Genomic DNA, 13,866 nt, shown 5'->3' with positions numbered 1-13,866 from the left:
ACTAGTGCAAACCACTGACAGTAAATGAGAACTGGACCGAGTGACTCCTCCCCCTTGGCGTTTCAACCATTTAACAGTGAAAATTAAAAATATTCCTAAACGCTCCGTACAGTTTTAGCATACAGGAAGTAAAACAATCAGAGAAGATGTCAGAGGAGATTATTAGTTTTCAGCGGATTTCTTACCTGAACTCAAGTGCAAATCATTGACAGTAAATGAGAACTGGATCGAGTGACTCCTCCCCCCTGACTTTCCAAACATTTACCATTGAAACTGACAAATATTCCCAAAGTTTTTACTGTCAAAGGAGATTCATAAAGTTTTCTATGGATTTCTTACCTGAACTCTAGTGCAAACCATTGACTGTAAATGAGAACTGGACCGAGTGACTCCGGCGATTGACTCGTCGGGTCCAGATGGAGTTGACTGTTAGTTGATATCAGGAAATCTACCATTTAATCTGATCTGTGATTTTTTTTATGTTTTACATTTAAGGTTTATGGTCTTAACCCTTTAACACCGGAGCTCCAGTGTTTATGTTTTTTGATTTACTGTAATTTTTCAACCATTAACACGATCATTCCAGCTGATTCTGAAGGAGAAAAGCGGCTCGTCGAGCCGCTTTTCTCCTTCAGAATCAGCTGGAATAATTGTGTTCAAGATTAAAAAGTGACATTATAGTAAAGATTTTGTGTTTAAGCGTCACGGCGATTCCTCAGGTGTTAGAGGGTTAAAATCCTCAAATCTTTCACTGTAGTTTTAGTTCAGATTCTTCTATTTAGTAAAGTACTCAGCCTGACAGAGCAGGATTTCCTCTATGAAACATGTGGAACATGTCCCGCCTGTCCCGCCCCTGCAGGGCATCCAGACGGTGTGCGCCTCCATAGAGGAGTGCTGGGACCACGACCCGGAGGCCCGGCTCACGGCGCACTGCGTGGCGGAGCGCTTCAACGACATCGAGTACCTGGACAAGCTGTCCGAGTGCTCCGACACCGAGGTGAAGATCCCAGAGGACGAGAAGTGAAGCAGCGCCCCCGTGGGGCGGCCTGAGGCATTACAACCAAGCCGCTGGGAACGGCAGGAATTCCAGTGGGCGGTGGGGCGGACACAGGAGCAAACTGGAAGCTGAGGAGCTCCTCCTACTGGAGCGTGGAGGATCAGGACAGACTCTCAAAGGGAAATCATGTTATAAAGCTTTTTAACCAAATACTATTTGCACTTTAAGAGTATATATGCACACCAGTTTCTGTATATCCATCATCTTCTGTTTCAGCAGCATGTTTCAGGTTTTTGAAAAAAGCTTCTTTATTTGGATGCAAAAAGGGAGCCGAGCATCAAACGCCTTCAGAGAGAATAAGAATATACTAACATCAAGCTCGTGACCTTTGACCTACACCAGGAGTGTCAAACTCAATCGGACTGGAAGCTAAAATCCAAAACAAACCTTAAGTCACGGGCTGAACAGGATTAAAGACTACATTCTGAAAACTTTAAAAGTTATGAACTAAATATACAGCATTACCTGTGATAGTGATAGTGTGAATGCTGTAAGCTGAATTCGTCCGCTAAAGATGCTGAAATTGATATCTAAAAAGGTTGAAGCTGATAGCCAGCTAAAATATTAATTAGCTAAATGCCAAATTAGCATGAAGCTAAAGTATTAGCTAAACTCCAAAACCGAATAAAAAATTAAAGAAAGAAAAGCCTAAATTAGCCAAAAACAGCTGACGTGCAGCTGAAATATAAGCTTAACTCCAAAACAGCGTAAAACTCTAAAGAAAAAAACAAAATTAGCCAAAAACAGCTAGCATGTAGCCGAAATATAAGCTAAACTCCAAATTCGACTAAAAAATAAACAAAAACTAAATTAGTAGAAACAGCTAGCATGTAGCTGAAACAAATAGCTAAACTTTAAAATAACATAAAAAAACCCCAAAAGACTAAATTAGCCAAAATTTTGTTAACATGTTGCAGAAATTTAAGCTTAACTCCAAAATGGACAAAAAAGAAAGCCTGCTAGCATGTAGCTGAAATATTAGCCAAACTAAAAAAAAAAGCCTAAAAATGGCAAAATTAGCCAAAAAGCTAACAGAATGCTAATTTAAAACTATAAAACTGTAACTGTTTATCATAATTATGAATAATGAAAGACAGGAATATTATTCCAGAATAAATCAACTTAAACCTTAAATAACTTTCAATATTTTACCTCCATAAAAATATACGTAATCATTTTATCTGAATTTTAGGGAATAGGATCGTCTTCTCTCTCTGCCGTGTTTGATAAAGATGCATTTTAATATAAAATTTAGATAAAATTGTTACATCATCTTGAAGGGCGGGTCGGGGGCAGGGTACCCGTCAAAACGAGTCGGATGGATGGTGTGGGGTCAAAGGTCACCTGTCAAAATGAGCTTGATGGAAAGTCTATTCCTCATTCTCTCTCTGTCTGTGTCGCCGCGGCGTGGAACCTCGCCGCACGTTTAAACGCGCTTTGATCTGACAGCTTGTTGTCGTTGGTTGAATGTCGAGGAACCGGCTCCAGATAAACGGCCGAGAAAATCCACGACTTCATGGAAACAGAAAACGGAAAACCGGTTCAGGATCCGCCGGGAAACTCAAACTGACAGAAGTCGTCCTGAAAGGAAGCAAAGATATACGTTTGTATACATCAGTGTTTGTCTGTCGTGTGTTTGTGTTGATTTTTAACTTGTTGACACATAAATGTGTCCCTTACTCATCGTAAAAAAGCTGATTTTTGTGTTTTGTTTTTTGGAGCCAAGTGTTCTGATCAAATGATGCTAAGAAATGACTTGTTTTTGTATGAAAATGTAAATTCAATATTAAAATCATTACTTTTAAGAATCTTTTCCTTTTTTTTAAATCTGATGTCTGTTTTATTTGGATGGTGAACATACGGTGAGGAAAAAAAGTAATCAGTCAGCCACCAACTGACCAAGTTCTCCCACTTACAAAGATGAGAGAGGCCTGTAACTATCATTATAGATGTTCCTCAAATGTGAGGAAAAAATCCAGAAAATCAAAACGTCTGATTTTCAAAAGAATTTATTTGTAAATTATGGTGGAAAATTCACATTCACTGTAAAAAGTGAAATATTGGATCAATTGATAAAAGTTTTGTATTTTTTTACAATCAAAAAACAGTTTTTATCACATTAAAATGTTAAGTTGTGTAAACCATCAACTCAAACATTTAAATCAAATTATTTTAAATGTAACAAATTAAAGAACTTTTGTTAAGTGATCTGATTTTTCACATTTTACAGTGAATTTGGTGTTTTTATTAGTAGTTTTAAAGCAAAATCTTTACCACCATTTTGGGCGTGTTCCAGCAACTGTTGATGTGTGCACTGATGGACAGGATCAAGATAAATCCCATGATGCTTCAGTTCAGCACAAATAACTCCCTGGATGAAGCAGGTGTAAAAACAAAAGAAACTGGAGTCAGGTCAGTTCACAAAAGAAGCTCGTTTGCTTAAAAAAACAGATGAAAATGTCTACTTCCTGTTAGCATGTGTTGTGTTTGTTGGTGTCGTCACTCTTTCAGTTCATGGAGAACCAGCGCAGCCTAAAGCTCTGAAGAGTGAACAGAGTTCAGCAGGTCCACCGACTGTGATCTGTAATGAGCGTCTGCAGGATGGAGAGGTCTTTCATCCGGACTGACTCACACTGCCCACACGTCTGCTCCACCTCTGTCTGCTCCTCCGCTGCTTTTGTTCACTTTTATTGCTGGTTATCAACCCAACTCTTCAGCTCTCAATGACCGAGGCGACGGTTCAGGTGGGTTTGGTATATTTACAGGTAAAACTGCACTGACAGAGTCAGTTGTTCTTTGAAGGGGCGGGGTGTAATTTCCCTTCCAAAGGTTAACTATAAAGTTGCATTACCTGTGATAATGCTGGTGTGAGTGCTTTTTACTGAAAGTAGTTACCGAAGATGCTGAAACTTTTTGGTGAAAATGGTGACACAATTTACTTTAACTGCTGAAGGGGTTTACTGAAAATGTAAAAGCTATTTGCAAAATCTGAAAGAGTATTGAAGTTGACCGAAATTTCTGCTTAATAATACATGGCAATTTTGCAAAAAATATTTAGTATGTTGGTTTAAAACTAGCTAAACTCTAAAATAGTCTAAAATTCCTGTCAACAAAATTAGTCTAAAACGTTAGCATGTTGCTAAAAATAGAAGTTAACTCTAAATAAGCTAAAAAAAACCCAGTAAATAAAAAATTAGTCAAAAGTGTTAGCCTGTTGTTAAAATATTAGCTAAACTCCAAAATAGCCCAAAATTCCTCATTAAATTAAATTAGTCAAAACGTTACCCTGTTGCTAAATAGAAGCTAAACTCTAAAGTATCCTAAATAAACCTCAGCAGTTAACAAATCAGCAAAAATATTTAGTGTTGCTTAAATATGAGCTAAATTCAAATTAGCATTAAAAACCCCAGTAGATAACAAATTAGCCAAAAAAGCTAACTTGTTGCTTAAATACTAGCTAAACTCCAAAATAGCCTAAACTAAATTAGCCAAAAATGTTAGCATGTTGTTAAAATATTAGTCAAACTCCAAAACAGCCCAACATTCCTCAGTAAACTAAATTAGTCAAAAGCGTTAGCCTGTTGCTAAAATATTAGCTAAACTCCAGTTTTTTTAAGGCTTGTTGTTAATCTTTCTAAGCTTTCACACAATAGTTTGGTGGAAACAGACCTCATAATACCATCACAGTCAGAGCAGACATGAGGAGAACGAACTGATGTCAAATGATTCCTAATGTAGCATCATATGAATGGATTCGTGCCAAATGAAGCATTTTATCTTCATTTTTCACCATCAAACAAGGAGATGTCCTAGAGAAGTCCTTAGGGGAGATTTGTTAACCAAAGACAATATCAGCTTTTGAAGTGTTTTCAGAGAAACTTTTTTCTCATTGATTCACGTCAGTCACGGGACAAAAGCTGAGCTTCATTCATCAGGATGCAGCATCACAGCTCAGAATATTGTTAGAAAGAAGAAAAAATGATCAATAATCTGACTCTGTACTCAGAGAGAGCTCCACTGTGTCTTTGTAGATCTGGAGAAAGCTTATGACAGAGTGCCCAGAGAGGAACTATGGTATTGTATGAGGAAGTCTGGAGTGACAGAGAAGTATGTCCGAGCAGTGCAGGACATGTATGAGGGCTGTAAGACAGTGGTGAGGTGTGCTGTAGGGGTGACAGAGTGGAGGATGCTGAGTCTAGAGCTGCCAGGAAAGAGGTCTAGAGGAAGACCAAAGAGGAGGTTTATGGATGCAGTGAATGAAGACATGAAGGTGGCTGGTGTTAGAGTGGAGGATGCTGAAGACAGGCTTAGATGGAGGAAACTGATTCGCTGTGGAGACCCCTGAAGGGAAAAGCCGAAAGGAAAAGAAGTACTCAGTAGTGATTATTGTCAGTCATTTTTAGTTTTTTTATTCAATATTTATGTTGCATGTTAGCACCAAGGTGTGAGTGGAGGAAGTTTGGCTGCATTATTATAAGAAATACCATTTTTATTTATTTAAATCTTTAAAAAAATCTATATAATTATAATTTTTTGTGTATTTTTTAGAGCTTTGAACTTGAACAATTAATCAAAAATAATTAACGTGTTAAGATTTATTAATTCAAATTAATCAAAGAAACAGTCTTTAACTCTGCGGTTCAGGTTTCCACGGAGCACATTAAAACTTTTCGTCGGGTATTACCTACTAATACCAAAGTCACTTACAAAAGAAATAAATATTCAACCAGTTTTTAGTACTTTACATCTGCTATTTTTGTTTTAGATCACTTTTTCACAAAAAGTGGACTATTTGATCGATGGCCCGGTGTCATATTGAACAAATACATTTTACCTGGTATAACATTGTGATAAATCACAACACTGAAGTGCGATTAATCAGATTTTTTTAATTTATTGAAAGCACCAATTAAAAATAAATGTAATAAATATAAAGTTTTGTGTGTGATTTCATATTGTGATTATTCACAGATAATAAGTAGTCAGCAAATACTGTAAATATATATATATATTATAATATATCATACAAATATTGAGTTATTTAAGGTTTACGTTGATTTATTCTGAAATAATATTCCTGCTTTTTGGAGTTTAGCTAGAAATTTCAGCAACATGCTAGCTTTTTTGGGTAATTTTGTCATTTTTTGTATTTGTTTATGCTATTTTGAAGTTTAGGCATTTTTTCAGCTACATGCTAACTGTTTTAGCATGTTTTTTTTGTTTGTTTTTTAGGCTAATTCTGCATTTGACTAATATTTTAGCTGGCTATCAGCTTCAGCATTTTTTTATATCAATTTCAGCATCTTCAGCTATCATCACTACCATTATCACCGGTAATATCTAGATCATAATTATGTTAAGTTATATTTCTAAAGTTTTAAAATCTCATTTCATCCTACAGTCCAAAACCTGATGAATGGAGTCTCTAAATTGTCCCTATAGGTGTGTATGTGTTGTTGACCTGTTTAAGACATGCTCCATGTTCGTTGGGATAGGCTCCAGCAACCCCATGGCGTCAAAAAGAGCATTCTGAAAATGATTGGGTGGATTTTAAGCATCTAAACCTTTTTGCCTAAAATCTGCATTTTGTCTTTCGTCCAGCAGAGGGCGCTGCAGTTCCACTGTAAACCACACAGACTTCTTGCTGTTGCAGCCGACTGTACTTCAAATGTTCCACACAGCGAATCATGTCTCTTTCATTCAAGTGCAGGTTCTGCTCTGTAAGAACATAAAGCAGAAGATGTGTCAGAACTCCGTCAAACCAAACAGTCTTCTCTGCTTCCTGCAGGAGACTAATTACCTTCAAACAGCTGCTGTTGGCTAACCTCACTTCACAGTTTTCTGTCTTCAGCTGCTCGGTTGAGAGTCTCTCTGCAGTTTCTGTGATTCTTCCACCAAAATGTGTCAGTAATTATAAGCTGCAGCCTCCGGCGGTGAGCAGCTCCTGCATTGATGTGCTGAACTCCATCCTGTACCTGTGACAGGATCCCGTCAGCTGCTCCATCACCTCGTTAACCTGCAGAGTGGGCGTCGGCAGCAGCCTGGGACGACCAGAACCTCCTCACTACCCCGAGGTGGTCCTAATAATCCAGACAGAGATGCTCCCCTCATCATCATCCGCGCGCGCACTGGTTGCCATGGTGACGCCTCATTCATCAATCAAAGCTGCCGGAGAGTGCGTTGGTTGGTGAAAGCTGTAAAGAATATTTTGAGCTCCAGTAAGGAGGTGACAAGGAAGACAAATGATCGTCTCCTTGCTCTGGTTTGGCATCACAGACCGATTCCTGCTAGTGTGAATGCTGTAAGCTGAAATTGGCCGCTAAAGATGCTGAAATTGATAGCTAAAAAAAGCTGAAGCTGATAGCCAGTTAAATATTAGCTAAGTGCCAGATAAACGTAAAAAACTAGAAATAAAAACTTAGGTCAGTCAAAACAGATAGAATGTAGCTGGAAAAATAGATAAGCTTAAAAAAAACGAAAATTTTGAAAAAAGTCTAAATTAGCTAAACAGCTAGCATGTAGCTAAAATATTAAACACCAAAATAGCATAAAAAAATGAAAAAAAAACAAAAATTTGCCAAAATAGCTAGCATGTAGCTAAAATATTAGCTAACCTCCAAAATAGCCTAAAACACTGAAAAAAAACTAAACTAGCCAAAACAGCTAGCATGTAGCAGAAGGAATAACTTCTTCACCTTTCGGCTTATCCCATCTGGGGTTGCCACAGCGAAACAGCACCCACTGTTTTAATGCCGGAAGCCCTTACACACACAACCCTGAACTTGAAGGGCACAGGGACCCAGTTAGGCAGCAGCGTCAAGGGTCTTGACCCAATCTGGGTGGAGGTCAGTGGACACTCAGGGCTCCTGGGTGCAAACCCAGTACTTAGCCCACTGAGCCATCCAGCCGCTAGCTGAAGGAATAAACTCCTAAATAGCCTAAAAAACAAACAAAAAACCCTAAGTTAGCCAGAACAGCTAGCATGTAGCTGAAATATTAGCTAAACTTCAAAATAGCCTAAAAACAAAAAAGCCTGAGTTAGCCAAAACACCTAGCATTAGCTGAAATATTGGCTAAACTCAAAAATCGCCTAAAAAACACCCAATTAGCCAAAATAGCTAGCATGTAGCTGAAATATTAGCTAAACTCAAAAATAGCCTTAAAAAAATAGTAAATGCAGAAAATCGTAACTTAGCGGGCAAACTTTAAATAACTTTCAGTATTTTACTCTCCATAAAAATATATTTTTGTCAAAATTATACAAGTTATAATTGAGCACAAGATAACATCGGGTCATTAATAACAATAAAATAAAATGATCTGGAGAGCCGGATAGAGTTACCTGGAGGGCCGGATCCGGCCCCCGGGTCTCGACTTTGACACGTGTTTTACAGCGACTTCCTGGGCAGAATTTCCCAGCTGCTGTGGTGGCAGGAGTGAGATTCGGGCTCTTGAGGAAAATTTCAGGCTCAAGGGGCTGATGTGCTGCCAAGATAAAAGCAGCAGCGGCCGCTGGAGCATCAGGAGCCATTACCGCCGCCGTCCTCTCAGAGCTTCATCTCCCGGCAGTTCACTTCATACTTCTGATATTACTTTAATTTTCTCACGCCCGGATGAACTATTGAGTCATTATGTACTCAGCTACGAGGCTCGGGAAGTGCTTTGGAGGAAAGCAGAGGATCTCCAGGACAAATAGAGCCGCGCGGCGCGAGGCGCCAGCTTTGATATGAAGGGGTTTCCTGAGGGACAACACAAGGGCCTCCCGCCCAGAGAAAAGCAGAGCGGTCTGAGGCGCCGGCGCCAATGAAGAACCTTATTTCCCTCGTGAACCCGCTGAAGATCACACTGAGAGTGAAGAAAACTTTGGTAAACTAGATTTGTGTTCTGTATTAAATCGTACCGCCGATTGTTCTCCTGAAGCTTCTTTCAAAAAGGAATTTAAAAAAAGGATAAAAGTACAGAGCCCCTCCCCCTCTCCACACACAGTCATTGAACTTACCTTACTTACCTGTTTATAACAGCCTTATATAAGAACTGGACTGAGTGAGTGTCATCCATAGAAAATGGTTCCAACCAAGTGAAGTCACTTCAATTTTTTCATGATACAGTCGCCGCCATGTTGGAGCCAGACGATGTCAGTAAACAGTGGTTGGTCCGAGTCATTGACACATGTATCAGTCCATAAAATTAGAGATCAATCTAGTGCATGAAGCTAAAGTCTGCAATCTTGATGCTAACGTTTAATGGAATTTTCTTTACGACGGCTAATGCTAACGCTCGGTTGACGAAAGTCAAGGCTTGGGGGAGGTCCTCCAGGTAATTCCATTTGGCCCTCCAGATCTTTTTATTTTATTGGTGTTATCGATACTATCGAGTTAGCGAGCTCCGCTGTAGTGAGCTAGCAAACTCTGGTGTATCAAGCTAGCAAGCTCCGGCGTATCAAGCTAGCGGGTTCCGGTGTATCAAGCTAGTGAGCTCTGATGTATCAAGCTAGCAAGCTCAGGTTTATCAAGCTAGCAAGCCCAGGTGTATCAAGCTAGCAAGCTCAGGTGTATCAAGCTAGCAAGCTCCGGCGTATCAAGCTAGCGGGTTCCGGTGTATCAAGCTAGCGAGCTCCGCTGTATCAAGCTAGCGGGCTATTCTGTAGTGACCTAGCGAGCTTTGTTGTCCACCAGGTGGCTGCTAGCATAGTGAGCTAACCCGTGTGTCTATTTAACCTAATGTGGGCAAACACAGGTGGGGCCACCACAGAAACCGTGGATAAACCCATTCGGGGGCCACATTTTCCGCCCCCTTTTAAACCACATGGGGCCCTCTTGGCCTTGCTGGCTGGACACTCACTCAGTCCAGTTCTCAGATACAGTCAATGGTCAGATGACAGTTTCAGGGCAACCAGGAGGTAAATTGACTGTTCTCCGTCTCACAGAAGCGCCGCCGGCTGTGCGGCTTCTTGTTAATGAACCACCTTTGGAGGAAAGTCTTGAGTTAATAATAAACAGGCCAGAGTCCGTTTGAATAATGATTTGTTTGCAGGTCAGTGTTTCTGCAGCACAGTTTTTGTGTGAACGTTTGACCCAGAAATGAAAAGAGACTCTTGTTTGTGTAATAATATTTCTCCTGTTCTGAGTGGAGAGTCTGACAGACAGAACCATCACTGAAAGTGAGAGTTTCTCCGGCGGGAGCGCGTCCTGCGAAGGTCAAGACGTTTCTGTTCCTCACATCATGGTGGACGGGCATCAGAGAGGAGCTAAAGCGTCGATAGAAGCTTCAGGTCAGAAAAACAATAGAGACGGACGTTCTGCGCTTTGTTCTTCCCTCATCTCGTAGAAACCTGTATGGATCAAAGCATCACTGCAGCGCCGGTCCGAGTCGGTCTGGATGAATCCGGTGGATAACAGCATCTCTGATGTGTGAATTAATGGCATAATCATCGCAATCACTGCTTTAAAAACTTACATCTCCAGCAAAAAAAAAAAACCTGCATTCATGTAGTGTGAGTGGAGAGGATTTCTCTTTGATTGCCTTTCAAGTACTCCTACAAAATAATAGTGTCACTGAAAAGGGTTTTCAGTGGAGCAGCTTCCATCCTCCTCTGGACAAATGACTTTCTTTATGCTCCGAAAAAAGAAGAATCTGATGAATGAAAAGTCAAAAAAGGAGCCAAAGCGTTCAGATTCTGGGATGATGACCTGAAGTCTTCATGCTGTTTTCTTGAAGGGGAAGCGGCTGGATTTGAGGAACAGTGTTAGATAGTTGAGATGATCAGGTCGTGGTTGTGCAGTTTGTAGAGTCACATTCTGAATACTGGAGAAGTGAGGCCTCGTCTGAGTGAAACGTGATGAGGCTGCACAGGTAAACACTTCCACCCCATAACTCATTACGCCCTGATCTTTGGTTGGTCTGCTAACGTTGTCATAGAAACCGTCAACAATTAAAAGCTGATTTTAGCTTGTGATGATGCTGAGAAACAAACTGCAGAAGCTTCTCCTTCATGCAGTTCATATGACAAAGTCAAGGCCCGGGGGCCGGATCCGGCCCTCGATGGCCCATTGTTATCTTGTACTCATTTTTAACGTTTTGAGAATATATATATATATGGAGAGTAAAATATGGAAAGTTATTTTAGGTTTCTATTATTCGTGATTTTGTTAAAAAGTTGCAGTTTTAAAGTTTTAAAAATTGGCATTCTGTTAGTTTTTTGGACTATTTTGGCATTTACTAAGACGTTTAGGCTAATATTTAGACGTTTTTAGCCAATATTTCAGCTACATGCTAGCTGTTTTGGCTAATTCAGCCTTTTTATGTTTTTGTTTTTTAGGCGGTTTTGGGGTTAAGCTAATGTTTGTACGCTCGTTATTTTAGCTAATTTATCCTTTTTTTTTGTTTTTTAGGCTACTTTGAAGTTTAGCTATTTTTTGACTAAACTAAGTTTTTTTTCGTTTTTTAAGCTAATTGGGCATTTAACTAATATTTTAGCTGGCTATTACCTTCAGCATTTTTAGCTTTCAGTTTCAGTGTTTTCAGCTATTAATTTCAGCATTTTAAGCTATCGGCACTAGCATCTTTAGCGGCCAAATTCAGCTTGCAGCATTCAAACTAGCATTATAACAGGTGATGCTATGTATCTAGTTCATAATTATGTTAAAACTTTACGGTTTTAAAGTTTAAAAATGTAGTTTTAGAGTGTTCAATAAATGTTTATCCTGTTCGTCCTCTTCTGTGGACTTTCAGGTGAACTTTGATACAATAGTCGGATAACAGAGTTGAAGGAAATCCAGTAGACTGAGGACAGTGGTTGAGAAAATACAAAAAGAAAACAGAAACAAATATGAAAAGGTTAAGTTTCAGTTATTCCATAATGTTTCCATATAGGTTGGTCCATTCTCGAGAGTGCATTGTGAAAGCAAACTAACCAAAGCCGGTTGGAACTTCTCTTGACTTTAGACCGGTGTCATCCAGACTCATGGAGGGATGTAGAACCACCTACCTGTCCTAAAACATTGTTCCTGGTGCAGCAGAATCCCATAGTGGTGTCGGCAGTCTTCAGGAAAGAACGCCCTGATCCTGAGAACAGATATCGAAACATCCAAATACATCCCGTACACCCGTCTGACACCGTTTCACAGAACCGTCGCTTTATTTCTAACTCTCCAGCTGTTCCTGCTGCACCGACGGTCGACCGTCCGGATCAGACCCGTTCAAGTAATCACAACCTCCAGATCACATGATGCAACCACTTCTGGGATGGAAACAGATGTGATTTAAGATGCAAATGAAAGTAGAACAGAAACTGCTTCTTCTTCTTTCTATCAGCCGATCACTAGAATAAACTGAAACAAACACGAACTTAACTACTTCATTATGAACAATTAGTGAAAAGACTTTGTGGATCTAATTTGAATGCAGCAGACTGCACTTTAGCTGGATGTTAATGATACAGCGATGCTACATAATAATAGTTGATAGTCAACTACGGATGTGACTTGTGGGGGTAACGGTGATTTATTCAGTGAGTGTTACATCAATGCAAAAGTCTGTAAAATGTTGATGATTTGTTAAGCTTTCCATTTGTTTGATGCTTTCATGGCTGACCGGTTGATCCTCAGAGTAATCATCCTTTAATGTTGGGTGATAAAGAATAAAATTTAAAAGGTTGTGATGCTCAAAATCAGCTTTTAAAGTCATATCTTTCTAATCTGTTGTAAAAGTCTTCCTAGTGTTTTCTTAACGATTAAGAAAGTAGATTTTTGTAGTTTAACTTCTATTTTAGCAACAAGCTAACGTTTTTCACAAATTAAGTTTACTGGGGAATTTTAGGCTATTTTGGGGCTTAGCTAGTATTTGAGCGATGAGCTAGCTTTTTTTGGCTAATTTGGCATCAACTGAGGTTTTTTTATACTAATTTGGATTTTAGCTAATATTTTAGCTACATGCTAACATTTTTGGCTAATTTATTATCCACTGTTTTTTATTTAGAATTTAGCATCTATTTCAGCATTAGGCTAACGTTTTTGACTAATTTAGTTTGCTGAGGAATTTTAGGCTATGGAATTTAGCTAGTATTTAAGTAATGTGCTAGCGTTTTTGCTAATTTGGCATCTATTGAGGTTTTTTATGCTAATTTATTTTAGCTAATATTTACGCAACATGCTAACAATTTTGCATAATTTGTTATCTACTGGGGTTTTTTTAGAGTGATTTAGTTTAGCATCTATTATAGCAACATGCTAACGTTTTTGGCAAATTTGTTATCTACTGTTTTTTTTTTTTTTTGTCTAATTTAGAATTTAGCATCTATTTAACAGGAATAGGCTAACGTTTTTGAATAATTTAATTTACTGAAGAGTTTTAGGCTATTTTGGAGTTTAGCTAGTATTTAAGCAACAAGCTAGCTTTTTTTGGGCTAATTTGGCATCAACTGAGGTTTTCTATACTAATTTGGATTTAAGCTAATATTTTAGCTACATGCTAACATTTTTGGCTAATTTGTTATATACTGTTTTTTATTTGGCAAATTTAGAATTTAGCATCTATTTTAGCATTAGGCTAACGTTTTTGACTGATTTAGTTTGCTGAGGAATTTTAGGCTATTTTGGACTTTAGCTAGTATTTAAGCAACAAGCTAGCTTTTTTGGCTAATTAAGCACCAACAGAGCTTTTGTATACTCATTTGTTTTTTAGCTAATATTTTAGCAACATGCTAACGTTTTTGGCAAATTTGTTATCTACTTTGTTTTGTTTGTTTGGTTTTTTTTGCTAATTTAGAATTTAGCGTCTATTTTATATGATTAGGCTAATGTTTTTGAATT

At 38.7% G+C, this 13,866-nt stretch overlaps 1 protein-coding gene and 2 long non-coding RNA genes across 3 annotated transcripts in view; 2 read left to right on the top strand and 1 right to left on the bottom strand.

The window, feature by feature from the left end:
* The window catches only part of tgfbr2b (transforming growth factor beta receptor 2b), a gene marked incomplete at its 5' end in the record, with an annotated part of 23,428 nt that extends 21,908 nt beyond the window's left edge, over positions 1 to 1,520 (top strand). Inside the window, 1 exon segment of the mRNA XM_024298564.2 lies at positions 860 to 1,520. Coding sequence (XP_024154332.1) covers positions 860 to 1,024 — 165 coding nt within the window.
* Positions 1,521 to 3,436: 1,916 nt separating this feature from the next.
* On the top strand, positions 3,437 to 7,533 carry LOC118599403. Its single transcript, XR_004948737.1, has 3 exons — positions 3,437 to 3,469; positions 3,569 to 3,801; positions 7,042 to 7,533. It is a non-coding gene; the product is annotated as an uncharacterized LOC118599403 (long non-coding RNA).
* Positions 6,341 to 12,883, bottom strand: LOC112162379. Its single transcript, XR_002922062.2, has 3 exons — positions 12,045 to 12,883; positions 6,858 to 7,251; positions 6,341 to 6,775 (listed from the first exon to the last, which is right to left on the bottom strand). It is a non-coding gene; the product is annotated as an uncharacterized LOC112162379 (long non-coding RNA).
* Positions 12,884 to 13,866: the final 983 nt, after the last annotated feature.

This window comes from Oryzias melastigma, linkage group LG11 (assembly GCF_002922805.2).
Source record: "Oryzias melastigma strain HK-1 linkage group LG11, ASM292280v2, whole genome shotgun sequence".
NCBI lineage: Eukaryota > Metazoa > Chordata > Actinopteri > Beloniformes > Adrianichthyidae > Oryzias > Oryzias melastigma.
Note: the sequence above shows the minus strand (reverse complement) of the source record. Positions and strands in the feature narration are given on the sequence as shown.